The 27,656-nt window shown below is 48.9% G+C and overlaps 1 protein-coding gene across 3 annotated transcripts in view; it reads right to left on the bottom strand.

The window, feature by feature from the left end:
- Window positions 1-1,053: 1,053 nt before the first annotated feature.
- Window positions 1,054-27,656, bottom strand: part of LOC147888265 (nucleoporin (DUF3414)) — a 268,450-nt gene continuing 241,847 nt past the window's right edge. For all 3 annotated transcript variants that reach the window (XM_087393147.1, XM_087393148.1, XM_087393146.1), the window contains one exon: window positions 1,054-1,901. In XM_087393147.1, the coding sequence (XP_087249273.1) occupies window positions 1,819-1,901 (83 nt within the window). In that variant the 3' untranslated portion in view covers window positions 1,054-1,818. The remainder of the gene's footprint in view (window positions 1,902-27,656) is intronic.

Here is a 27,656-nt window from a genome sequence, read left to right on the forward strand (position 1 = left end):
GTCATAAGTGAAGCAAAACTCATCCGTGCTGTAAATACGATCAGAGGTGTTGAAAACCATAACCTTGGTCTTGCCAAGGTTTACGGTCAACCCCCTGTCCTGGCAAAACCTGTGGAGTGCCTCAATATGTGCCTGGAGGCCCTGAGCAGTAGAGGAAATGAGAACCACATCGTCCGCATACAGGAGGATAGGAATGGAGGATCCTGAGAGAGTAGAGCCCACACCGCCTGTCATCTGTACAAACATCTCTAGCTCATCAATATATAATCCAAAGAGAGTAGGAGAGAGCGGGCAGCCCTGCTTCACCCCAATCGTGCTGCATACCTCCTCTGAGAGCCCCTCACGTGTCCGAGCCCGACCAGTGACCCTCTCATACAAAGCCATGATAGCCCACTGTATCTCTCCACTAAAGCCCATCTGGCGAATCCTCTGAAACGATCTGAATCGCGGAACTGTGTCAAATGCCTTCCTGAAGTCCACGAAGCAACAATAAAGCCGTTGCCTTCGTGACTTCGCCTCCTCCACCAGTGCCCTAAGTGTGAGGATGTGGTCAAGTGTCGAATGATCCCTACGAAATCCAGCCTGCCCTCTGGCTCTGAGTCCTGTCGTCTCGGCATGGTCATTTATACGGCTTTCCAAAACTGATGCAAAGATCTTGGCCATAACGTGGCCGATCATGATGGTCCTGTAATTCGACGGCTCCATAGGGTCCCCCGACTTGTGGATAGGTACTATGGTATTGCCTAACCAGGACTGTGGTAGGCCTGTACAAACAGACTCATTGAAGAGACGGGAAAGAACAGAATCTAAGGCATCAATCCCATGGATTACATACTCCGCTTGCAATCCATCATGATCCTTAGCTCTCCCGTTCTTCAATCGGTGGACTGCTGCACGGACACTCTCTGGTGTGAAAGGAAGAGAGAGAGAGAGAGAGAGAGAGAGAGAGAGAGAGAGAGAGAGAGGCATGCATGCATGCACATATGTGCACGTCTGCACACCACATGCAAAAGCATACATATATTTAAATACATAGAGCAGATCAGCCTGGGTATTGGAGGGGGGTACAATTGAAAAATTCTTCTCTTTAGACAATTGGCAACCTTGCCATCCCGTGTTTCTGATGTCTTATTCAACTGCCTTGGTAAAATTAACCTGGCCATAGCTTGTCAAATATCGGTATTAAATCTTCAAGACCCAGCAAGAATAGCATTATGGAGGTGGCCTCCAATCTGAGATGAAAATGAAAAACTCTTATGCATAAAAATCTTACACATTCAGCTTCAAAAACAATTCTGAAAGTGAATTATTGGTTCAACTTCTGTGTGGGTAGAACTGGCATGCTATTCGTATTAAACAAGACTTCATAAATTCAAACAGGGACATCAATATGCCTGGGCTTGCAGTCCCAAATGTTGATGAGCTAAGTCTCAGACATCAAATAATTACATTTTTGTGATCTTTGCCACTGCAAACTAGAATGTGTGTACTTGTGATCAGATAGTTTGGCACAAAATTTTTATGGCTTCCCACTTGAATCTTTTTTGAGCTGTATATTGCAGTAAAGACCCTTGATACAGTAATTCCACCTTCATAGTCTTGGACTGTACAGCAAGACATTTTTCTGGTCTCCCATCTTTGTCAATGTCCTGTCAACCTCTGAGATGTTCCACATGACCCTCCTGTATTTCGCCATTTGGAACCCCACAATGCATTTAATATAAAAATTCCGCAAATAAAATCCAACTCTAGCAGAAAAAAAGCCTGAAGAATGTGCTGCCAAGGAGCATTCAGCTGGGACAATGTTTGAAATCGCCATCAGAATAAGCCAGGGTATGCCAACCCAACTACTACTTTTACAGCCTGCAAAGGTGCATCAAGAAACAGGTGTCCCTGAGCAGCTGCAACAAAACACAAAAGAGCTTGTCAGAATTGAGGGAAATATAAGATGTCAAGAAATATATTTCTGCTCCAAAAAGACTACTATGCAACAAATAAATAAGATCATCAGATGAGAAAAAGATAAAAAACTAGACACAACGATTTGATTCAGGTGCTGAGAGGAGAAATATATTGTATTTAAGCATTGCAAGAGAAGAACAGCGAACTTAAATGTCACATGCCTCACCCAAAAAATGTTGTCTTCTTTGCTGTAAGAGGACATTCTAGTTTTGCCTGCGGGCAAGCTGAGAGATGCAAGGAGAAATAATTGACATTGACTACCACAGACTATCCTGAAAGTAGTTACTCTCACAGGGCATGCCTTCAGGGATATTAGGAGCCATGTGCTTGAAATGTTCCTTTCGACCCAGGTTTCTACAAAGGATGGTGCATAACGAGAGCCAAGAACGACATCCAGAGAGCATGACTCGACTAAATGGCGTTGAACTGAAATCGCCCACGAAGAGTAATGTTTCTCATAGAACATCTAAAGCCCAGAGAGAGAAGGCTAAGCTACTAAGCCCCAGGTCATGACGAAAGGATAAGACATAAAGTTGCTCAATAATCTAGCAATCCCCTTCCGGATGATCATCACATGTCTGCAGTACCATAAACAATGCTGAACAGTCTCCTTAGTAGAAAAGCAACAAATACAAGTAGAATCTGTCTCGACTCTAGACCTCCATTGGTTCACTATCCCCATGAATAGAAAGCCAAAAGAAAAGAGTGACTTTTCTATTCTTGGGGGAGGCGCATGATCATTTCTCCAACACTGTTTCATCACCAATTACGGCCAATCCAAATAATGACACTAGGATTTCTATCTCGTTTTATTTGGATACAAATTCTCTCCAATTCCCCTTGATCATTTAATTGGGCCGAGATGTCCCCCTCTTCCGTGTGAGTCATCTCCATTAGTGTTCATTGACTCGAGGCTCCCCCCTCCCCCCCCCCCCTGCATCGGAAAAGACTTAGTCGGTAGTTCCAAGACCGCGTCTCCATCATGCTATACCACACTGCTTCCCGAGAGTTGAGTCGTTAACCATACGATCACACGAGATTATTGATTCCTTCTTGTTTCTGTTTCCCCCCAGATCACCCAAGAATCAATATAATTTTCCGCTTCACTGGAAAGATTTCCCTTCCTGAGGACAAAGACTTTGCGTTGATATTTGAGATCCCTCGGTCTCAGTAGAGGGAGATTTGACGAGAGAGATTTCAAGTCCAAAGATTTTGAGTCCCCTCGAAAGGATTTCTGAATTTGATCCATTGATAGTGTACCAAAAGTAAACCGACCTCGAGGACTACTACGAAAGACAACGGCCTCCCCCAGTCAGGTAGGCCTGAGAGACAGTAGCTTACCCCGTGGCGGATGTCAGCAATTCGAGTCCGCTTATCTCCAGCCTGTGATTTTGTCAAGTCTCGGCGCCGGGCAGAAACAAATGGATTATTCGGTTTGATACGCATGATCTCACCTGTCCATATATATTCCATTCTTCGATGCTCCATATATCTGACAACTATTGACAGAAAGAGTTTCAACCCGGGCAGAGTCTTTTCCAAAGGGATTTCTGTTAGTCAGTAGAAATATGGAGACACTTCCAACGACGAGCTCTGTCAGCCAAACTGTTGGTTTTGAGGTTGGGGGTGTCCGAAAACAAGGTATGCCGGCTGCGTAAGGCCCTTCATGGATTGAGGCAGGCAATCGGAGCATGGTATGCCAAAATATATGCACATTCAATATGCCATGGTTTTTAGAACAGTGGCACAGAAGCAACACTTTATGTCTGGAAGTGTGGAGCAGATTTTCTCGTATACATTGTTGATGTGGATGACATGCTTATCACTGGGCCAGATACTGAGAAAATTGCAGCCTTCAAGGCTGATTTTGCAGACATCTTTTTCCATGTCACATATGGGCCGGTTGCATTATTATCCTGGCATCCAGTTTGCTCATTTTGAGGGGCGCATTAAGTACGCTGGACAGCTCTTGCATCGCTTTCAGTTAAAGGATTGTAAGCCGGTTTTGATACCTTTGGAGCCTGGCTTCTGTTTCTCCTCAGAAGATGGGAGTGATCCATTTGATGCCACTTTTTATAAGCAGGCTGTTGGATGCCTGATCTATTTATGTCACACCTGGACTAATTTGCAGTATGTGGTTTCTCAGTTAAGCAGGTTCATGCACAAATCCCATTCACAGCATTGGCAGGTATTGAAACGTGTCTTCTGATACTTTAAAGGCACACATCATTCGGGGCTTCTATATGATGACAAGTCTTCATTGGTTATGCATGCTATTACGGGCAATGCCTACGCTGGTTGTTACGACACCAGGGTGTCACAATGTGGCAATTTTTTCATGCTTGATGCGTCATTCATCTCTTGGTTCAGCAAGAAGTAGCATATAGTTGCTACTTGTAGTTGTGAGGCTGAGTCAGAACAGCCTTTACTGCTACTGTTTGTCTGGCTCTATAAGCTACTTGCAGAATGTTCCCATGGAGGATAACTCAGCAGATCTATTCATGAAGGCCTTATCATGACCCAAGTTGAAGCTTTTCAGCAAGCTTTACAATTGTTAACTTTTGTTATGATTATGTTCTCCTTGTACTATATCAATCACGGATGAACATACACAACCATGATTTAGCTTCTAGTATTCTTGAGATGTCTCTAGGATACTTCAGCCATACCATGGGTGGGGTTTGTTGCCACTTTAGCCCTAGTATGGCCTTGTATGCCAATTTGGCAACGTAAAGGCTTATACTCATCATCGTACCAACTACTGCAGGGTACACGTCCAAGAGGCCACAAGCAAGTGGGATGGGTGGTGTGTGTGAAAGTGTGCAAGGCGGCCTCATGAAGGTGTGGCACGATCTTCCAGCAGCAAAATGTCCTCAAAATCTGTGACTAAGGTGGAAAGACGTGCAGAGTATACAAAAAAGATGCTAAAATCAAAGTTGATGTCATGATGTCGTGAAGAAATGGGATCTCATGAGGTAGTCAACTACACTAGAGAGAGTCTCCCTCCCACTGCGTGTAAAGGAAGCAAATCCACCCGGGGAAGGCCATTGGTCTAGCCCATGTCCAAGAAAGCATGGGTTTCGCTTGTCTGCGGATAGTCGAGATATCCCCGCCTCATCTATATCAATATCCAGCGATAAAGTAGAGTTATCATGAAAATCAAGAAGTGATACTTGACATATACTTGTCGTCACGTTGAAGTCCCTGACAAGGAGGAGTTCCTCATGGCACGAGAAATCCATGATGTTCGGATGTAGGACTGCGTATTGTGAAGTCTCAACCTCCTCACATATATCTCTTGCAAAGTGCGAGGTCCCGGAGGGGGGGGAAGTGGCATATTGCGGCCGAGGTCTTGCTGAGAGGTGCGTTGGATCCGAACCCAAAGAAATCTAGAATGTGTGTCACACCTCTTTGACAAAGATCATCCCGATGAGACATGATCTGAACAATACTACCACTCCTCCCAATCCATGCACTCCACCTGTCTCCCAAGTCTCATTCCAATATGCTGTTTCCCCTGTGTATCCACTCACTACAAGCAAAGGGAGTCCTGGGCTCTGATGGGTCTATATCTTGTCCTATGTATGACTTAAGGAAATTCCCTCGATTTGACCATATGATACCATTACAGTTCTAAGCTCTGTGAGTCACAATCTCGGTGCTCTGAGTCTCATAGACCTCCTCCCCCTATCTAGGAGGACCGGCAGATGCCCGTTGTCGAACCATTGCCCACTTCCCTCCTTGTGGGCGATGTCTCACTGCTATAGGATGGTGCGTCTCTCCTCTATCTACAAAGGTGTGCCGTCCTCATCAGGGGTTGTAAGCAATGCTCACTGCTGAAACACTGGGTTTCTTGGAGATTGCTTCAGGATGTGGTTTCTTGGAAAGTGCATCAGTCACGACATTTTTGTTACTCGGCACATGTACAATTTGAAAATGAAACATTGAGAGAAAGTTAGCCCATCTCATGTGCTTTTCAGATAATTTTCTCTGCACATAAAAATCAGCTCCAAGAAGGTAATGTTTCCATGTGGTCAAAGCATGTATCACTGCTAACATTTCCTTCTCGTATGTCTGCAAGTACAGTTCAGCATCTTTGAGAACTCTACTCTCATATGCAACCACTCTGCCATCCTGCATCAAAGTGCCTCCTATGCTGTTCCCACATGTGTGCGCTTATGTAGTGCTGCAAGGCGAGCCTCAGTGTCCTGAAATCGGACGACCAGCTGCTGCTCTTGAGTGGGGTCTCGTCCTATTTGCCATGCACTCTCAATTCCATGTATTGCATGGTGGCTATCTGTGCCTTCACTGCTGGTCCACTGCTCGAGGTTTTTGCTAAGGCAGCAAGCTCCTTACAAAGCTGTAGTACTTCCTTGTAGAGGCTATGGATAAAACAACCCTGCTCTATCTCTCGTGCAGGTAAACGATGACCCTCCATGGCGAGTTGCTCTCAGGCATGGGGTGGAATCTGATGTGATTGATGTGATTGATATGTATAGAGTATGAAGGGGGGTTGATTGAGTGGAATAGGGGAAGAGAGGTGCGGATGACATAAGATTGAGATCGGTGTACGTACATTTGGGAGATGGATGAGGTGAGCCTGATTGTAGAGACGAAGGGTGGCTAAGGGATAGGGAGGTACAGTGTAGGTTGGTGGACTAGAAGGACATGTTGAGGTCGGCACTGATATCGATGCCAAAGCTAAGCTGGTGCCGATGATGATGATGATGAAGAAGGAGGATGATGGCGATGGTGTTGACGTTGACATTAAAGCTAGCGTTGATGCTGAGGCTGTCATTGCAGTTGCAAGATTTTGCATAGCCGTACTGTTCGTCTATAGACCATTATGATTGCACCGGTTGTTGATGTCATCAATCTCTCCTTTTGGTGGACCTTGAGCTACTGCTTCTCTTCCTTCTTTTCTCCTTTCTATCCTTTCGCCATGCCGCTTTGTTGTTTTTTGCAATTTTATTTATTTGTCCCTTGAGTTACAGTGGGGGGAGGGGCTTGTTGCTGCTCCTACCCATCATTTCTACACGGCCTACAACGTCGGGAGATCTTGGACTAGAAGGGCTAAAAGGGGGCCCTTTTGAGCCAAAATGGCGAGAAAGAAAGAAAGAAAGAAAGTCTATTAATGTCCATAGAAGACCAACAGGTCTATGGGAGGGCACATGGCAGCTCCCATAGAGGGCAAAAGCATCTCTATTTATTTAGAATAGCTACATCTAATGAATCCTAAAAACATATAATCGGTCATACACCAGTTTAAGACTAAGAGTCTTTTGGTTTGGATTTGAATTCTTTGATAATTGCCATGCCTCCACGGTAGACTGCTGCCCATTTTCCATCCTTCCTTTTGCAGCTCTAACCTTGGCTAATTCAGTCGCTTTGTTCTTCAATTGAGCTCGTGTGAGCTCCTCAGCTATCCATACCTTTGTCCCTTTCAGCTTGTGTGATTGGCAAAGAATCTTGGTTCACAGTTTATGTGACTTGAAAGTGATGATACGATGTCCCTTGGAGTGTTTGATATTAGTTGCTATCTCATCATCATCTTCTTCATCATCATCCTTGCATTCAATGTTGGGCATGGCTGCTTTGACCTGTGCTCAAGTTTCACTAAAAGAGTCCTCATCTTTGTACAAGATTTCAAGAAGTCCTCCTATTCGAATCTTCAACGAGTTTGCACATCTGGCTTCATGCTCCCTAATTCTTCTTGAATGTCATTTTTACTTGCCTTTGTCTCAACTTCCACAGTTACCTCCTCCTTGTCTGTTTGTACTTCAGATTGAATGAAGTCTTTAACTGTGGAGACTAGTTGAGGAGTGGGTAGGGAAGCCTTACATGCCTTCATAACTTCATCTATGATTCCCTGCTTGCCATGCCCTTCGAAAAACTGAAATTTAGCTGTCACAGCTGCCAATTGCATCTTTAAGTAACGAACCTATTGCTGTAAGTAAAAGATCTACTCATGGTGGCCAATGATAGGCCGATCTAAACCGCCTTTATAGTCTGTGAGTGCATATGAGAAAGGCGTCTTAGCTGCAACTGTGGAGTAATGTACTCGATTAGTTGGAGTCGATGGATTTCGAGCAGAGGCTAGGCCACTCCATGCTAGCCATATGTGCACGAACCCAAGCTAACTAACCCCCAAACTGGGCCAGGGGTCTCAGCCCATTTCATAGTTAGTTTGCTACTAGGAGGAGAGGCTAGGTAGGGATTGAGAAGTAGGAGAAGTGGAGACCTAAAGACGGCGGCTGCTGGGGTTTGTGAGTGTGCAGTGTTGGAGACCTCCTAGATGGCAGCCTGTTACGATGAAGATCTCCTCAACGATGACCTAGAGAGGCGGCGGCGTTTAGGGCTTCTGTGCTCAGTGACGAACTCTTGCTGGCGGCTACCTCCTCGAGCTCAACGGCGACCTGCTTGATGTGAATGTGAACAAGGAACAATGGTTGTATAGGCTGAGCTGAGCAACGATGGGATGAGCGACAGTTGAATGATAGGATGAGCGACAGCTGTACGACGGCCTGAGGGTGAGAGCGAGAGAGCCTTTCTACGGCGGAATGGCAAGAGAGAGAGAGAGAGAGAGAGAGAGAGAGAGAGAGAGAGAGAAAGAAAGAAGAAAGAAAGAAAGTGTATTATTGTCCACTAAAGGCCAAAATGGGCCCATGGGACATCAAGAACTCTGCATACAAGATAGCACAAAATCAACGTGCCACAAAGAAGAAGCATCGTCGAATATCATCTAAGTGCTACGCAATACAATGCAAGTGAAAGTACATAATGTCAAATCTGAGCCTAAATACAAAGTAAACTAGATGCAAGGAAACCGCCCCTGGGGGTGCAAAATGGGGGGATGAGTACAATATGCCAATGCAAAGATACAAGTCCAGGTGTCACGGAGTCTGAGAACTAAAATAATACTGGAAATCCTGTCCATCGACTCTGCCTCCTGCTATGAGAGTACAAATCTGAGCAAAGGTGAGGTGAGCGGCTGGTGGGGCGAGATCTCCATGAGTAAGTCTCCTCCGAAAAGCTGCCATCATCCTGGATGAAGCAGCGAGTACGTCCCCTATGTAACAAGATCCTGCGGCGTCTACAAACCATCTCATATGTACATCCACAGGGTGGAGGCATGTGTCCTGTGTGAGCTCTAACCTCCTCGTGCTCCTCCTGGTCTCTGTCCTCTGGTATAGCGTGTGCCTGAGCTCTATCAAGCTGGGCTCTACCACGCTTCAGTCTGTGCTGATGGTATCTGAGGTAGTCTAGTCGAAGCATAGTGGCCTCCTTGACATAAAGAGCTAGGCAATGCTGATCCTCGTAGTCCATCACTCGTGAGAGAGGTCCAAAGCCATCCGTGAAGAGACAGTGGAATCTACCTCTGAGCTCATAATATAGCGGGCATCTGCAAATGAAGTGCTCCTCTGACTCCACCTCTCCCATGGTGCAACAAGGGCAGATCCTGGTCTCTCGGCCTGGTCGCCGTCCATCTTCCATGCGTCGCATCCTAGCAGCCTCTATCTCGAGCTGATGCGAAGAGACTCTAAGCTGGCCAAGGGAAATCCTCAGTGAGTGGGACATGTGGATACCTGTATAGCCTGGTGGAATGACAAATCCATCCTCTGAGATCCGAAGGAAGTGGTCACGATATGTGGCCATCTTCGTCGGAGGCTGCGTGGGATAAATCCAAGTGCGATACGTATGAAGCTGCAGCAAGTCTGCTCTCGTGACCTGGCTAAGCTCGTGGCGAGTCAACTCGAGATAAGGGGCATCTATGCTGTATCGGAAGGGAGGCAGTCTATCCATGTCTAGTCCAAGAGATGTGAGCCACCTAGTGAGTCTGAAGTACCAGCAGTATCGGGCCCCAGATCGTGCCAACTCCATAGAAGATGCAAGTGCTAACCATGGCAACCGAGCTCTGCCTGCTGCTGAGTCTCCAAACTCCCTAACCCTGTGCAAATACATGACCGACTGAAACGCTGCATCCAATGCAAGGGGAGTAGCTCCAAACTCTGCTAGCATGATCTCGTGCGGAACTGTAGCCTTGGCCCTAATAAGCCGAGAGAACATGATGATCTGTAACCTCTCTACTCGTCTCCAATCTGCAGCGCCGAGGTCTCCTGCCCAGAAAGGAGCTGCATACATCGCAGCTGGTCTCACCAATGTATCAAAAAGCAAGGATTTCGTATCGGGATGCTGAAAGTGGGACTGAAAACACTGACGCTCAAGATGAGCCAACGAAGCATACCCTTTACTAATCCTATCTCGTGCTGCATATGTCATGGTGAAAACCGGTCCCCTGAAAACTGCCCCCAAATAAGTGTACTCTCTAACAAGCTCAATGGGCTGTCCGTCATAAGTGAAGCAAAACTCATCCGTGCTGTAAATACGATCAGAGGTGTTGAAAACCATAACCTTGGTGTTGCCAAGGTTTACGGTCAACCCCCTGTCCTGGCAAAACCTGTGGAGTGCCTCAATATGTGCCTGGAGGCCCTGAGCAGTAGAGGAAATGAGAACCACATCGTCCGCATACAGAAGGATAGGAATGGAGGATCCTGAGAGAGTAGAGCCCACACCGCCTGTCATCTGTATAAACATCTCTAGCTCATCAATATATAATCCAAAGAGAGTAGGAGAGAGCGGGCAACCCTGCTTCATCCCAATCGTGCTGCATACCTCCTCTGAGAGCCCCTCACGTGTCCGAACCCGACCAGTGACCCTCTCATACAAAGCCATGATAGCCCACTGTATCTCTCCACTGAAGCCCATCTGGCGAATCCTCTGAAACAATCTGAATCGCAGAACTGTGTCAAATGCCTTCCTGAAGTCCACGAAGCAACAATAAAGCCGTTGCCTTCGTGACTTCGCCTCCTCTACCAGTGCCCTGAGTGTGAGGATGTGGTCAAGTGTCAAATGATCCCTGCGAAATCCAGCCTGCCCTCTGGCTCTGAGTCCTGTCGTCTCGGCATGGTCATTTATACAGCTTTCCAAAACTGATGCATAGATCTTGGCCATAACGTGGCCAATCATGATGGTCTTGTGATTCGACGGCTCCATAGGGTCCCCCGACTTGTGGATAGGTACTATGGTATTGCCTAACCAGGACTGTGGTAGGCCTGTACAAATAGACTCATTGAAGAGACGGGAAAGAACAAAATCTAAGGCATCAATCCCATGGATTACATACTCCGCTTGCAATCCATCATGATCCTTAGCTCTCCCGTTCTTCAATCGGTGGATTGCTGCACAGACACTCTCTGGTGTGAAGAGACTAGATGAAGCTGGCCTAGGGGAATGGGATAAATCGATGGCTGGCTGATCTGGAACATCGTATAGAGCTGAAGTGTATGCAGACCAGACACGTGGATCTGTGAGGGGGCTCTGAGACTTCGAGCGGAGGAATTTTCTCCAGAATTCCTTGGAGTCACAGCTGAAAAGCAAGCTTCTCAACTCCTCCTCATTCCGGGCTAGAAATCGGCGTTTCTTGCGCCTAACCAACCACTTGTAGTCTCTCTTGGTTTCGGCAAGGAGGGGAGACTTCTCCTTGGTCTCAAGGTGAAGTTTCCTGCGGAGTTTCTTACAATCCTCGTCATACCAACCGTTGCAAGGAACAAGACCAACCGGTGGGGGACTAGACGAATGACATGTGGCAGGGAACGACATGTGAGCGGCAGAAACGAGTGAAGTATGTACAAGTTCCCACCGGTCCTGCGTGGATGGTAGAGCATCTAATAGATGAGGACGGAGTAGGCGGCTAAGGTTCTGGCTATATACATCATCGAACTGGTGGTCGAAATGAACCTCGTAATAGGGCTGGCGGTCATGATAACGAGGGGGGGTGGGTCATGGGAGACATTAGTCAAAGTAAAGTGGATGAGTGCATGGTCGGCAGAGGGCATGAAGGGGCTAACAGTAAGGCTATGGATGGAAGGGACTAGAGTCGGGGGACCTATGATGTAGTCGATCACGCTAGTACCACGCCCAGAAGCAGAAGAGAATGTAGGCATGGAAGACTGTGGCCACGTGGACAAGCCGTTATAAATGACCATACTGTGCGAGGTGAGGAGCTCCAGTAACTGACGTCCTTGATCTGTGGGCTGTACTGTGCAGTCTGATGAAGTCCGACAGAGGCTATCATCGTGAGATGCTGGGAGTATGACCGGATCCTCCATGAAGTCATAAGTGAGGGCCTGTCTGTCTGAGGTCCTCGCGTTGAAGTCTCCTAAAAGGATGACTTCTCCGCGATGTGAAAAATCTGCAATGTCCGCTGAGAGATCCTCAAATATGGACTGGCCTGGTCCAGTGGAAGAATAGATCGACTGCGCCGGGGGGAAGTAGCAAACTGCAATAAAAAGATCTCGCTGAAAGGCTCTGCGGCGGATGCGTACCCACAAGAATCGAGCATGTGAATCCGCTCTCTCCACTGTGATGATCCGATCGAGATGCTCTCTGTATAAAATGGCCACTCCTCCAGATCCTCTCACTCCAAATGTTCGAGTGTGCTGCCTGAAGGCAGATCTCCATGTATACCCTGTCACTCGTGGCAAAGGTCTCTCTGGACTCTCGTGTGTCTCCGTGAAAAAGATGATATCTCTCCCAAAGAATGCCCCCCGTAGATTGCCTGGCTGTGCTGTAAAAGAACGATTGCAGTTCCATACAGCGATGCGTAGACTATCTGACGGGTGGTGTGTCCCATGGGCTCTGTCCCGTCGAGCGGTCGTAGCAGGAGGTGGAGGTGGGGCTATATCTGCTGGTCTGCCATCTCTAAGCACTGTGGGAGCACGCCTCAAGGTGCCTGTGATGAGTCTGCCATCCCTGATCACTGCCCACTTGCCCTGAGCTCGGGCTGCACAGCTCGGGCTGCATCTCTCTGAGGCATGAGCGCCTTGCGCTCCTCAACCTGTATCTGAGTCAGATCCTCGTCCATGGAAATCTGTGGGTGGTCTCTGAGTGTCCCTCTCCTCCTGAGGGCAGCTAGACGTGCCTGGGCATCTCTGAATCTGATAATGAGGGGCTGCTCTCTAGTACGATCCCTCCCGACTCTATATGATCCTACTATGCCATGATCCTGTACTCCCAGTGTCTGAGAGACAAAGGTCATAGCCTGTGTCATCGTGGACTCTGTCGCCGAGGGCAAGATACCACGAATGCGAATGTTGAGGGACTTTGTGGCCCTCTGCTGTGACTCGGCCAATGTAGCTGATACAGTCGATCTCTGAGGCTGTGATGGCTGACGGCGGACGACATCCACCCACTCTGTGGCTCTCTGGACCTCTGTCTGAAGGGAGGTCAAACACTCCTCAACCGCTGCTACTGCTGTAGTGAGAGATGTGTCTATGTGCTGAACGCGAGTCTCGATCTGCTGCACTCGCTCTGTGTGTCCATGAATCTCTCCAGCAAGAGTCCTATGAGTCGCCTGTAAGACCTGAAGATCTGTCCTAATAGACAAGATCTCCCGATCCTGCTGTGTCACTCGATCAGCAAGAGATGCAACCTGAGCTGTAAGTAGAGGAATGGTCTCGTCCTTCCTGTGAAGCATCTGAAGGGCAGCTCGGAGGTGGGTCTCAAAGTGCTGAAGCTCTGGTAGGATGTGGCGGCAAGGACAAACAGCACAAGGCATGGAAGGAGAAAGAAAGGGAGAAAGGGGGGAAACCGGTAAGGTGGGTAGCGGGGATGAAGGAGAAGGCTGGAAAGGGGGAGAGAAAGCGGGTACCGGGGATGGAGAGGAGGGGATGGGTAAAGTCTGTAGAGAGGATGAGGAGGAGGGAGCCTCTGGCAAAGTAGGTAAAATAGGCAACAAAGGGGGGGAAGAGGTGACAGAGGGCTGTGAGAGGGGGAGCAAAAAGGGTGGAGAAGGGGTAGGAGAAGAAGGAACCTGAGAGGGGAGGGGTGAAAAAAACTGCGGGTACAAAGTAGCTATGGGCGGAAGATGAGATAATGGAGCTGAAACCGGTGTACCTGCGACTGGGAGTGCGGCAAGTGCGGACACTGCGCTGGGCGGAAGATGAGATAGTGGAGCTGAAACCGGTGTACCTGCGACTGGGAGTGCGGCAATGCGCTGTCCTTTGAAGAAGATGCAAGTCCTCTGCTACTATAGTGCAGCATATCGGTCGTGGCGGCCATTGATGTTGCTGCTGTTGCTGCTTCTGTAACATGCTCGACGGTGTCGGCCATGTTTAATTACGGGAAACTGGCAACATTGAAAAGTGGGAGATGGCGAGCGCTGCCAATGCGCGATGAGAGAGAGAGAAAGAAAGAAAGAAAGAAAGTGTATTATTGTCCATTAGAGGCCAAAATGGGCCCATGGGACATCAAGAACTCTGCATACAAGATAGCACAAAATCAACGTGCCCCAAAGAAGAGGCATCGTCGAATATCATCTAAGTGCTACGCAATATAATGCAAGTGGAAGTACATAATGTCAAATCTGAGCCTAAATACAGAGTAAACTAGATGCAAGGAAACCGCCCCCGGGTGCAAAATGGGGGGGATGAGCACAATATGCCAATGCAAAGATACAAGTCCAGGTGTCACGGAGTCTGAGAACCAAAATAATACTGGAAATCCTGTCCATCGACACTGCCTCCTGCTATGAGAGTACAAATCTGGGCAAAGGTGAGGTGAGCGGCTGGTGGGGCGAGATCTCCATGAGTAAGTCTCCTCCGAAATGCTGCCATCATCCTGGATCGTCTGGAGATGAAGCGGCGAGTACGTCCCCTATGTAACAAGATCCTGCGGCGTCTACAAACCATCTCATATGTACATCCACATGGTGGAGGCATGTGTCCTGTGTGGGCTCTGCCGTCCTCGTGCTCCTCCTGGTCTCTGTCCTCTGGTATGGCGTGTGCCTGAGCTCTATGAGGCTGGGCTCTATCACGCTCCGGTCTGTGCTCTCTGAGGTAGTCTCGCCGAAGCATAGTGGCCTCCCTGACATAAAGGGCTAGGCAATGCTGATCCTCGTAGTCCATCACTCGTGAGAGAGGTCCAAAGCCATCCGTGAAGAGACAGTGGAATCTACCTCTGATCTCATAATATAGCGGGCATCTGCAAATGAAGTGCTCCTCTGACTCCACCTCTCCCATGGTGCAACAAGGGCAGATCCTGGTCTCTCGGCCTGGTCGCCGTCCATCCTCCATGCGTCGCATCCTACCAGCCTCTATCTCGAGCTGATGTGAAGAGACTCTAAGCTGGCCGAGGGCAATCCTCAGTGAGTGGGACAGGTGGGTACCTGTATAGCCTGGTGGGATGACAAATCCATCCTCTGAGATCCGAAGGAAGTGGTCACGATATGTGGCCATCTTCACCGGAAGCTGCGTGGGATAAATCCAAGTGCGATACGTATGAAGCTGCAGCAAGTCTGCTCTCGTCACCTGGCTAAGCTCGTGGCGAGTCAACTCGAGATGAGGGGCATCTATGCTGTATCGGAACGGAGGCCGTCTATCCATGTCTAGTCCAAGGGATGTGAGCCACCTAGTGAGTCTGAAGTACCAGCAGTATCGGGTCCCTGATCGTGCCAACTCCATAGAAGATGCAAGTGCTAACCATGGCAACCGAGCTCTGCCTGCTGCTGAGTCTCCAAACTCCCTGACCCTGTGCAGATACATGACCGACTGAAACGCTGCATCCAATGCAAGGGGAGTAGCTCCAAACTCTGCTAGCATGATCTCGTGCGGAACTGTAGCCTTGGCCCTAATGAGCCGAGAGAACATGATGATCTGTAACCTCTCTACTCGTCTCCAATCTGCAGCGCCGAGGTCTCCTGCCCAGAAAGGAGCTGCATACATCGCAGCTGGTCTCACCAATGTATCAAAAAGCAAGGATTTCGTATCGGGATGCTGAAAGTGGGACTGAAAACACTGACGCTCAAGATGAGCCAACGAAGCATACCCTTTACTAATCCTATCTCGTGCTGCATATGTCATGGTGAAAACCGGTCCCCTGAAAACTGCCCCCAAATAAGTGTACTCTCTAACAAGCTCAATGGGCTGTCCGTCATAAGTGAAGCAAAACTCATCCGTGCTGTAAATACGATCAGAGGTGTTGAAAACCATAACCTTGGTCTTGCCAAGGTTTACGGTCAACCCCCTGTCCTGGCAAAACCTGTGGAGTGCCTCAATATGTGCCTGGAGGCCCTGAGCAGTAGAGGAAATGAGAACCACATCGTCCGCATACAGGAGGATAGGAATGGAGGATCCTGAGAGAGTAGAGCCCACACCGCCTGTTATCTGTACAAACATCTCTAGCTCATCAATATATAATCCAAAGAGAGTAGGAGAGAGCGGGCAGCCCTGCTTCACCCCAATCGTGCTGCATACCTCCTCTGAGAGCCCCTCACGTGTCCGAGCCCGACCAGTGACCCTCTCATACAAAGCCATGATAGCCCACTGTATCTCTCCACTAAAGGCCATCTGGCGAATCCTCTGAAACAATCTGAATCGCGGAACTGTGTCAAATGCCTTCCTGAAGTCCACGAAGCAACAGTAAAGCCGTTGCCTTCGTGACTTCGCCTCCTCCACCAGTGCCCTAAGTGTGAGGATGTGGTCAAGTGTCGAATGATCCCTACGAAATCCAGCCTGCCCTCTGGCTCTGAGTCCTGTCGTCTCGGCATGGTCATTTATACGGCTTTCCAAAACGTGGCCGATCATGATGGTCCTGTAATTCGACGGCTCCATAGGGTCCCCCGACTTGTGGATAGGTACTATGGTATTGCCTAACCAAGACTGTGGTAGGCCTGTACAAACAGACTCATTGAAGAGAAGGGAAAGAACAGAATCTAAGGCATCAATCCCATGGATTACATACTCCGCTTGCAATCCATCATGATCCTTAGCTCTCCCGTTCTTCAATCGGTGGACTGCTGCACGGACACTCTCTGGTGTGAAAAGATTAGATGAAGCTGGCCTAGGGGAATGGGATAAATCGATGGCTGGCTGATCTGGAACATCGTATAGAGCTGAAGTATATGCAGACCAGACACGTGGATCTGTAAGGGGACTCTGAGACTTCGAGCGGAGGAATTTTCTCCAGAATTCCTTGGAGTCACAGCTGAAAAGCAAGCTTCTCAGCTCCTCCTCATTCTGGGCTAGAAATTGGCGTTTCTTGCGCCTAACCAACCACTTGTAGTCTCTCTTGGTTTCGGTAAGGAGGGGAGACTTCTCCTTGGTCTCAAGGTGAAGTTTCCTGCGGAGTTCCTTACACTCCTCGTCATACCAACCGTTGCAAGGAACAAGACCAACCGGTGGGGGACTAGACGGATGACACGTGGCAGGGAAGGACATGTGGGCGGCAGAAACGAGTGAAGAATGTACAAGTTCCCACCGGTCCTGCGTGGATGATAGAGCATCTAATAGATGAGGACGGAGTAGGCGGCTGAGGTTCTGGCTATATACATCATCGAACTGGTGGTCGAAATGAACCTCATAATAGGATTGGCGGTCGTGATGACGAGGGGGGGGTGGGTCATGGGAGACATGAGTCAAAGTAAAGTGGATGAGTGCATGGTCGGCAGAGGGCATGAAGGGGCTAACAGTAAGGCTATGGATGGAAGGGACTAGAGTCGGGGGACCTATGATGTAGTCGATCACGCTAGTGCCACGCCCAGAAGCAGAAGAGAATGTAGGCATGGAAGACTGTGGCCACCTGGACAAGCCGTTATAAATGACCATACTGTGCGAGGTGAGGAGCTCCAGTAACTGACGTCCCTGATCTGTGAGCTGTACTGTGCAGTCTGATGAAGTCCGACAGAGGCTATCATTGTGAGATGCCGGAAGTATGACCGGATCCTCCATGAAGTCATAAGTGAGGGCCTGTCTGTTTGAGGTCCTCGCGTTGAAGTCTCCTAAGAGGATGACTTCTCCGCGATGTGAAAAATCTGCAATGTCCGCTGAGAGATCCTCAAATATGGACTGGCCTGGTCCAGTGGAAGAATAAAACGACTGCGCCGGGGGGAAGTAGCAAACTGCAATAAAGAGATCTCGCTGAGGGGCTCTGCGGTGGATGCGTACCCACAAGAATCGGGCATGTGAATCCGCTCTCTCCACTGTGATGATCCGATCGAGATGCTCTCTGTACAAAATGGCCACTCCTCCAGATCCTCTCACTCCAAATGTTCGAGTGTGCTGTCTGAAGGCAGATCTCCATGTATATCCTGTCACTCGTGGCAAAGGTCTCTCTGGACTCTCGTGTGTCTCTGTGAAAAAGATGATATCTCTCCCAAAGAAAGGCTCCCGTAGATTGCCTGGCTGTGCTGTAAAAGAACCATTGCAGTTCCATACAGCGATGCGTAGACTATCTGACAGGTGGTGTGTCCAATGAGCCCTGTCCCGTCAGGCGGTCGGAGCAGGAGGTGGAGGTGGGGCCATATCTGCTGGTCTGTCATCCCTAGGCACTGTGGGAGCACGCCTCAAGGTGCCTGTGATGAGTCTGCCATCCCTGATCACTGCCCACTTGCCCTGAGCTCGGGCTGCGTCTCTCTGAGGCATGAGCGCCTTGCGCTCCTCAACCTGTATCTGAGTCAGATCCTCGTCCATGGAAATCTGTGGGTGGTCTCTGAGTGTCCCTCTCCTCCTGAGGGCAGCTAGACGTGCCTGGGCATCTCTGAATCTGATAATGAGGGGCTGCTCTCTAGTACGATCTCTCCCGACTCTATATGCTCCTACTATGCCATGATCCTGTACTCCCAATGTCTGAGAGACAAAGGTCATAGCCTGTGTCATCGTGGACTCTGTCTCCGAGGGCAAGATACCACGAATGCGAATGTTGAGGGCCTTTGTGGCCCTCTGCTGTGACTCGGCCAATGTAGCTGATACAGTCGATCTCTGAGGCTGTGATGGCTGACGGCGGACGACATCCACCCACTCTGTGGCTCTCTGGACCTCTGTCTGAAGGGAGGTCAAACGCTCCTCAACCGCTGCTACTGCTGTAGTGGGAGATGTGTCTAAGTGCTGAACGCGAGTCTCGATCTGTTGCACTCGCTCTGTGTGTCCATGAATCTCTCCAGCAAGAGTCCTATGAGTCGCCTGTAAGACCTGAAGATCTGTTCTAATAGACAAGATCTCCCGGTCCTGCTGTGTCACTCGATCAGTAAGAGATGCAACCTGAGCTGTAAGTAGAGCAATGGTCTCGTCCTTCCTGTGAAGCATCTGAAGGGCATCTCGGAGGTGGGTCCGAAAGTGCTGAAGCTCTGGTAGGATGTGCTGGCAAGGACAAACAGTGCAAGGCATGGAAGGAGAAAGAGAGGGAGAAAGGGGGGAAACCGGTAAGGTGGGTAGCGGGGATGAGGGAGAAGGCTGGAGAGGGGGAGAGAAAGCGGGTACCGAGGATGGAGAGGAGGGGAAGGCTAAAGTTGGAGAAGGGGTAGGAGAAGAAGGGACCTGAGAGGGGAGGGGTGAAAAAAACTGCGGGTACAAGGTGGCTATGGGTGGAAGATGAGATAATGGGGCTGAAACCGGTGTACCTGTGACTGGGAGTGCGGCAAGTGCGGGCACTGCGCTGGGCGGAAGATGAGATAGTGGAGCTGAAACCGGTGTACCTGCGACTGGGAGTGCGGCAAGTGCGGGTACTGCTCTGTCCTTTGAAGAGGATGCAAGTCCTCTTCTACTATAGTGCAGCATGTCGGTCGTGGAGGCCATTGATGTTGCTGCTGTTGCTCCTTCTGTAACATGCTCGACGATGTCGGCCATGTTTAATTACGGGAAACGGGAAACCGGCGGCACTGAAAAGCGGGAGATGGCGAGCGCTGCCAATGCGCGATGAGCGGGTGAGCGGGGTGGGGGGCCTGAGCGGCTGAGCTGCAAGGGGGAGGGTCTGAGCGGGGTGAGCCGCTGCGAGGGGGAGGAGCTGCGAGGGGCGAGGGGCTGGGAGGGGGGTAGGGGGGAGCTGCGGGGGGGAAGGGGGGGGGGGGGGGGAAGCTGCGAGGGGGGGGGGAGGGGCTGCGAGGGGGGGGGGGGGGGCTGCGATGGTGCGAGGGGCTGCGAGGGGAGAGGTGGGAGCTGCGAGGGGGGGGGGGGGGGAGGAGCTGTGAGGGGGGGGCGAGGAGCTGCGAGGGGGGGGAGGGGCTACGAGGGGGGCCTGCGAGGGGCTGCGAGGGGGGAGGGGTGACCTGCGAGGGGGGGGTGAGGGGCTGCGAGGGGGGGAGGGGTGAGCTGCTAGGGGGGCTGCGGGGGGGGAGGGGTGAGCTGCGAGGGGCTGCGAGGGGGAGAGGTGAGCTGCGAGGGGGAGAGGGGAGCTGCGAGGGGGGGGTGAGGGGCTGCGAGGGGGGGGAGGGGTAAGCTGTGAGGGGCTGCAGGGGGGCTGCGGGGGGGGAGGGGTGAGCTGCGAGGGGCTGCGAGGGAGAGAGAGACGGGCTGAGGGAGGGGGAGCTGCGAGGGGCTGCGAGGGAGAGAGAGAGAGAGACAAAGAGAGAGAGAGACAGAGAGAGAGAGAGACAGAGAGAAGAGAGATTTTAAAATTAAAAAGAAAAGTTGGGGTTTTTTTAATTTATTTAAAAAAAAAAGGGGGTTGGGGCTGCGTTTTTTATTAATTTAAAAAAAAAAAAAACGGGGGGGGGGGGTCGGGGCTGCAAGTGCGAGGGGGGGGGTGAGCGGGGGGGTGAGAGGAGGGGCGCGAGGGGGTGGGCGGGGGGGTTGACCAAGGGGGTGAGCGGGAGGGTTGAGGGAGGGGGGTGAGCGGGGGGGGGGGGGGGGGGGGGCTGCGGGGGCTGAGCGGAGGGGTGAGAGGAGGGGTGCGAGGGCTGAGCGAATGAAAGGAGTCCAATGAAGTTCTTCCACAAGAAGGCTCCTGAATTGCACAAGTGAGATCGAGCTATGTAACGAGGGTAATGAGCAAGTCGCGCGAGGTACCGGGCTGGAGAGGTAGCGCCAAGCAGCAGCAAAGCTGCAGGAGATAGCAGCTGGGTGCCAAGAGATGACGTACGGGCAGCACCAAGCTTCTGGCGAGGCTCAAGAGAGGGCCTGGGAGCTGCAGCGGGCAGCTGGCGCTTAGATATCATGAAATTTCTTTGAGATCAGAGAGAGAGAGAGGCTAGGGGCGGAGAGGCTAGCGGGAGGCTGAGCGGAGAGGCTAGGGGCGGAGAGGGCTGAGAGTTAGGGGCGGAGAGGCTGAGCGGGAGGCTAGGGGGGGAGAGGGCTGAGAGTTAGGGGCGGAGAGGCTAGCGGGAGGCTAGGGGGGGAGAGGGCTGAGAATTAGGGGCGGAGAGGCTGAGTGGGAGGCTAGGGGGGGAGAGGGCTGAGAGTTAGGGGCGGAGAGGCTAGCGGGAGGCTAGGGGCGGAGAGGCTAGCGAGAGAGAGAGAGAGATGCATTACCGTCTTTTGGAGGCCTCATGGGCCTATGAGACAAAGTACAAAACCAAACATAACCCATACAAGCCCATTGTGGCCCGATTTAAAGGGCTCGCTAAGGCCCTTGTGCCGAGTACTAAACTAAATGGAAACTAAAGAGCAAAACTAGTACTCAGCCCGATGCAAGGGTAGCTCTCCTATGACGTGTGAAAATGTCTTGCGTCTGTGTCATCCCTCTCGGTGGTAGGGGGCATGGTCTCAGTGGCCTTTGTAATCGATGGTGACTCCTCTAATCGTGCGGTCCCCTTCGAATATAGCTATGATGGGCTGAACCTCCATCGTACATGCTCTGGTCCGCCTCTGCATCTCTGGCTGCTTCTCTCCTTGTCATTGTATCATTCCACGGACCTACTCAGTCCTCGTATCATCTATCTCCTCCTCCTCGACTCCACTATGTTCAGGGGCAAACTCCAATGTGTATTTATCTATAGCATGTCGCTGGGCTCGATCTAGCTCAGCCTCGTGTGCCACTATCTCCTCCTGTTCCCTGATGTGGCATAACAAGGTTTCTTTGCGTCGTCGCATCTCCATTAGATAGAGACCAACACAAACCTGGGAGGCCCAAACCTGTGTCCCTCCTGAAACAGGCACTGATAATCGACCTCGACTCTCATAGTATAAAGGGCAATGTACACAGATAGTGCTCCTTTGTCTCCACCTCCTCCAAGGTGCATAGCCTACATATCCGCTGCTCTTTGGGTGTTCCTGTAGCTCTCCTTGCCTCAATCCTCAATTGGTGGGATGAGACCCGCATCTATCCGATGGCCATCCTCAAAGCATGTGAGACTTGTTTGTGCTCCAGGTACTTGGGGGGTGGAGAGAGAGAGATAGATAGATAGATAGAGAGAGAGAGAGAGAGAGAGAGAGAGAGAGAGAGAGAAAGAAAGAAGAAAGAAAGAAAGTGTATTATTGTCCACTAAAGGCCAAAATGGGCCCATGGGACATCAATAACTTTGCATACAAGATAGCACAAAATCAACGGGCCACAAAGAAGAGGCATCGTCGAATATCATCTAAGTGCTACGCAATACAATGCAAGTGAAAGTACATAATGTCAAATTTGAGCCTAAATACAAAGTAAACTAGATGCAAGGAAACCGCCCCTGGGTGCAAAATGGAGGGATGAGTACAATATGCCAATGCAAAGATACAAGTCCAGGTGTCACGGAGTCTGAGAACCAAAATAATACGGAGAGAGAGAGAGAGAGAGAGAGAGAGAGAGAGAGAGAGAGAGAGAGAAAGAAAGAAAGAAATTTTATTAAAGGTCCACGGAAGGCCATACATGGCCTATGGCCAAAAAAGCCTATGAGACCGATGCATCAAAATCCATTATGAGAAAAGACCACCAAGTGAAGAGGGGGGGGGGGGGGGGGGGGGGAGGGGGGGCGCTGGGGGGATAGCAGTGTCTATAGCACCTCCGAAACAGCTTTTGAAAAGTTGATAGACTAGTTAGCTAATAAATTGATAAACCGATAAACTGATACACAAAAGCCTATGGTGGATAACATGGATTGGGAGAGAGCTCTCCATACATCGGGTCTAAATCTTGTCAAGTCATTTGCCTGTCTCGTGTTTGAGGTGCATCATCAGAGCTATGTGGGCTCGACCATGATCTGATCGGGAGTCCATCCTTGTGTCTATGACCCAAAAATACAAGGCTCAAAGAGAAGGGATTTCATGTTCACATGCTGGAAGTGTGCTTGGAAGCATAGTCTTTCTAGTCCCGATAAGAAAGCATGCCCTTTGGTCAATCGTGCCTATGCTGCCATTTCATGGTAAACCTAGGCCCAAGAAGGTGAAGTATACATATCTAAGTATCCCAACTGGCTCCGTTACAAGTGTGAAAGATTCTTGTTGAAGCTGAGACTCATTAGTGTTGGAGATCATACCTTGGATTTTAGGAGGTGGACCTCCATATCTCAGCTAATGCAAAAGGTATGCAAGGTTCTGAAGTGCATCCATAGTCCCTCTGCTGTGGTTGGTATCATCTGCAGGAAGTAGGATGAGTATAATCCACTATGCCAAAGTTGACTCCTGACCTCATAGTGTGTCTACAGAGGGCGTAATAATGTATTCCCTTCATGCTCAGACTTGAAAAAGAGCAAATAAAAAATAAAATCCTGAAATTGAATGGTCTCACCATGTAAGGAGGAAAGTTTGATTCTCGTCAAGGAGGAATCATAATATTTCAATGTATAGGTCCCTTAATGGCCAATAGTTTATGTATTAGCTCGTAATGTTTGCGTACCTATGGAAAATCCCAATGTTTTTGTGCGGAATTTTTCACAATCAATAGTACTTTCTATTAATTACATGTGTGCCGTTCCTAGAAGTCAAAGGTCTACCCATTCTTGTTCTCACTGTTGTAGGACACCCTCAGGACGTCATCACATCCTTAGAACCAGCTACTTGTCCCGCACCGATCAACCTGCATTGGGTGGCAGTAAGAGTTGTTGCTCCTCCTCCAATTGCAGATCAAGAGGGCACTACTCTTGCCTCGGGCTGTTCACCTATCGCGGCTGGTGATATCCTAGTCCTGGTTGTGGCTAGTGATGCATATGAGCCTACTCAAGTAGCGGCACTGATGCTTCCTACCCATCCTTGGACGAGGTTATTGATGAAGTTCCTTCAGATCCTCTCCATGGTGCTAGTCCTTTTTCTGAGCAGCTCCCTTTCACTGCAGCTCTTTAGTCTCCCCTCATTGATCGAGGGAAGGGCGTGGTTCCTATCTCTTCATCTTTGTAGACAGAGACTTGAGGCACTCCAGCACCTTTCTTGGCTCGTAGGAATTCCTCTCTCTGTGGCTGACCTTGGAGAGATGGAGTTTGTATCCTCTACTTTTGGTGACACAATCCTCGGTATTCTTACCAATAGGGCATCCTCTTCCACAGGTGTGGGATTCCTTTCTCATGTGGATTTCCCTCCTCTCCCAAGAGGTCTTCTACTCAAAAGGGAGTTGTTTCCGCCACTAGATCGGATGTTCCACTCTACTTCATCCCGTCAATAAGGATTGTTAGCTAAACATACAATGCCTTGGCGGTGTGCCTCATTGTCCCTGTAGGCAGTTGATTTCTATACAGCTCCATCCAAGTTTTCTTGGGGGTTCCATGTACATTATGTTTATTCAGGAATACAAGTTGAATGCCAAAGATTGCTCAAATTCAAGTAAAATGTTTTCAAGGCATGCTTTTTGGTCTCCGGCATTGGCCACCAAGGAGGGAACATGCATTTAATTTTCTGATTCATTTCTTCCCCTTGTTGTCGGACACGGTATCATTATACCCTCGAGAGCATAGTGGATTATGTTGTTGATAGGAGGACTAAGGTTGGTCTCCTTAACCTATATAGCCCATACAATAGAGGGGATCGTGTCCTTTTGTCGAAGGAACTTCTCTCTTGGGCCTCCATTGCAAACTCATGAATTATTGGAGGGGACTTAAACATGGTGGAGTTGCCTTTAGATTAAAAAAGGGGAAGAGAAGGTGACATTCACTCTTTGGAGAGGGTAGCTTGGAATGTTTTCTTGTTCCAATTCAATGGCAGAGATCCTTGGACAGATGAAGCCTTTTAGACTCTCTCATTCACTCTTGTTCTCATGGTCGAAGAGGAAGCTGCATATGCCCATCCATGCGCAGATTCACAAACTACATGTTAATGATGGGGCACTAGATAGACGTGGCTTGGTATGCATTGCATTAGGGGTTTTGACCTCAGATCACTTTCTAGTGGTTCTTTTGATTTCTAACCCTCATGCCAGGCGTCGATCTGCTAATACAAGGATCCCACATGCCTTGAATGCAGAGGAGGGCCTCAAAGAGGATGCTTTGCGAATTAGGGCATGTCACTTGCAAGGAGGAGTGCCAGCTCCTTCACATGTGGCGGCAATCCTGTCTAGTGCTAGCACTAGAAGACATAAGCTTCTTGAGCCTCTGTTAGCAGTTAGCAACCCTACAAAGTGAAGAGCAGAAAAGGCCTATGAATGCTTGGATGCAAGAGTGCCTTACTGCAGCAAGGGATCATTAGCAGACTTTGCTATGAGCGTAGTATGTCTTTCATGCACGGGAGTTCTTTTCGATTGAGATGGGAGGAAGAGTGAATAAACACTTTTTCTCTAGTGTTTGCCTGAGACATGGTAGAGAGTGTTTCTAACCTAGTGACTATGACAAGGTTTTGCAGATAGATCTTGATGCTGTCTTGCGTATATCTACAGATTTTTACGCCTCCCTTCTTTCAGTAGATCCTAACACACCTGCCAGAGATGATGCCAGAGACAACGTTTGGCAACAAATTCCAGCATTGGTGAAACCACACATTGCCCTTCACAAGCGTAGATGCCCGGGTTCAAATGGGTTGACACCTTCTTTATTGTTTTTAGGGGCATGATTGGGGACCACCATGGTACCTCAACCCTGTAGGGATTTGCACTCACACTACGCTTGATTCACTTACACAGGGTGTCATTCATCTTATCTCAAAGGGATGTTGCATAAACTTCATTTCCCAATGGAGGCCCACCACTCTTTTGGGAACCTTTTATATGACATTGACCAAAGCAATCAGTCTGCGTTTGCAACCGAATGGAGGCCCATCACTCTTTTGGGAACTTTTTATAAGATTCTGGCCAAAGCAATCAATCTATATTTGCAGCCCATTCTTTCAGATCTTATTCATGATATGCACACAAGCTTCGTGCATTGCAAAAACATTTTCGATAATATCTTCTCTCTCTGGGAGGTTTCACATTGGGCTATGTAGAGCAGCCAACGCCTTACTTTTCTAATCCAAGATTTTGAGAAAGCTTATGATAGAGAAGATTGCGGGTTTTGGGAGGGTATCCTTCTACGCTTTGGATTCTTAAGATCAGAATTGGTTTGCATGCACTACATATACAGGGCCTCTCTCACAACTTTGAAGTGACCAAACACTCACATACAATACAAACTGCAATACCATTTAGCCTTCATAAAAGATAAAAAAATTTTGCGCCACCACGAGATGAACTCAAACAACATTTTATTATGAACGGGACTGATTGACACAGAGAGGACTCTTTTGCTCACGCCTATTGGCTTTGTTGCAGAGATACAAAGACAGAGTGACATGACTAGAACCTTACACAATTAAGTAGCTGCTGTTGAGGTTATTACTGGAGAAAGCAAGAACCGACTCTCATCAAGGAGAGTTCTAGGAACACTATATGGATCTCATGGATCCTAAAAAAGGAGAGATGTCGCTAGTGCAGTATTGAAGGTCGAGAGCCACCAACATGCTGACTAGAGAACCGCCACTTGGAGTCCATGCAATAGCTCCCATGTCCATGAAGCGAATCACGTGCGCCAAGAGCTAAATAACACATAGAAGGGCCAATCACAAGCATTTGCCACATAAGTACTACCTTTTTGAGGGTCCAAAGATATTGGAACTTTCACGAGTCTTTCCAACCCATGTAAGAACCACACCTATGAAGATCATCTACTCACAATCCTTGTCTTGATCTGAGTAGGGAAACTTACACACAATTAAGAATTTCAAAACAATAGACATGCTCAAACATATTGACAAAATCAAAGAAGATTACCGCTCACATAGGGCATGGCAACAAGTAAACCACCCACACAGGGCACTCTTCAAAGATTGGATTACCCACAAAAGGCAAAATCCACAAAATCCATAACACCCAATCATCATCTGTATTGGATATCCTTCGCCTGTGAGGAGTCTAGCAAACTCTTTTGTCAAAGGGGATTCGTCAGTTGCATACACTTTTTCTTTCTGCTTGGATTAAGAATTATACGCCTTTTTGTAGCAGTGCCTTTCATCAAGCCCTTCCTTCCCGCAATAGGTGCACTTAATAATTTCTTTGCCTTGTTATTCTTTCCCTTGTTATTGGTCGTCATATAGGCAAGCTCACCTACTGACGATAGTGTTCACCTCCTCTCCTCACTTAATAGCAGTGCCACGACATCAATAAATTCCATGTCATCACAACTTATATGAAGAATTTGGACCAGATCTAGATACATCTCGAGAAATATTTGACCTTGGTTCTAGGGTGATAGTGGTCAACCAAGTATGGCTAGCCACATCATGGTTTGTCTTCTCTTGCTAGTACTATTCTAGGGATGGTATACCTTAGCTCAACATGCCAATATGGAAATTTATTTGGATTGGACTAGATGGTTCAACAAACACCAGAGCCAAGGTAGCTTGGGAGACTTTGATCCTCCCATGCGAGAAAGAGGCGTCAATATAATAGATCCTGACTTGCAAGAAGATCCTTATTATGCAAGGTGGTGGTCAAAAGTTTTCTACTAGGATAGGAACCTTGGAAATATTTTCTCATCTGATGCATACATTCTT

This window comes from Dipteris shenzhenensis, chromosome 22 (assembly GCF_047967505.1).
Source record: "Dipteris shenzhenensis isolate YYH24624 ecotype China chromosome 22, Dip_SZ_1.0, whole genome shotgun sequence".
Taxonomy (NCBI): domain Eukaryota; kingdom Viridiplantae; phylum Streptophyta; class Polypodiopsida; order Gleicheniales; family Dipteridaceae; genus Dipteris; species Dipteris shenzhenensis.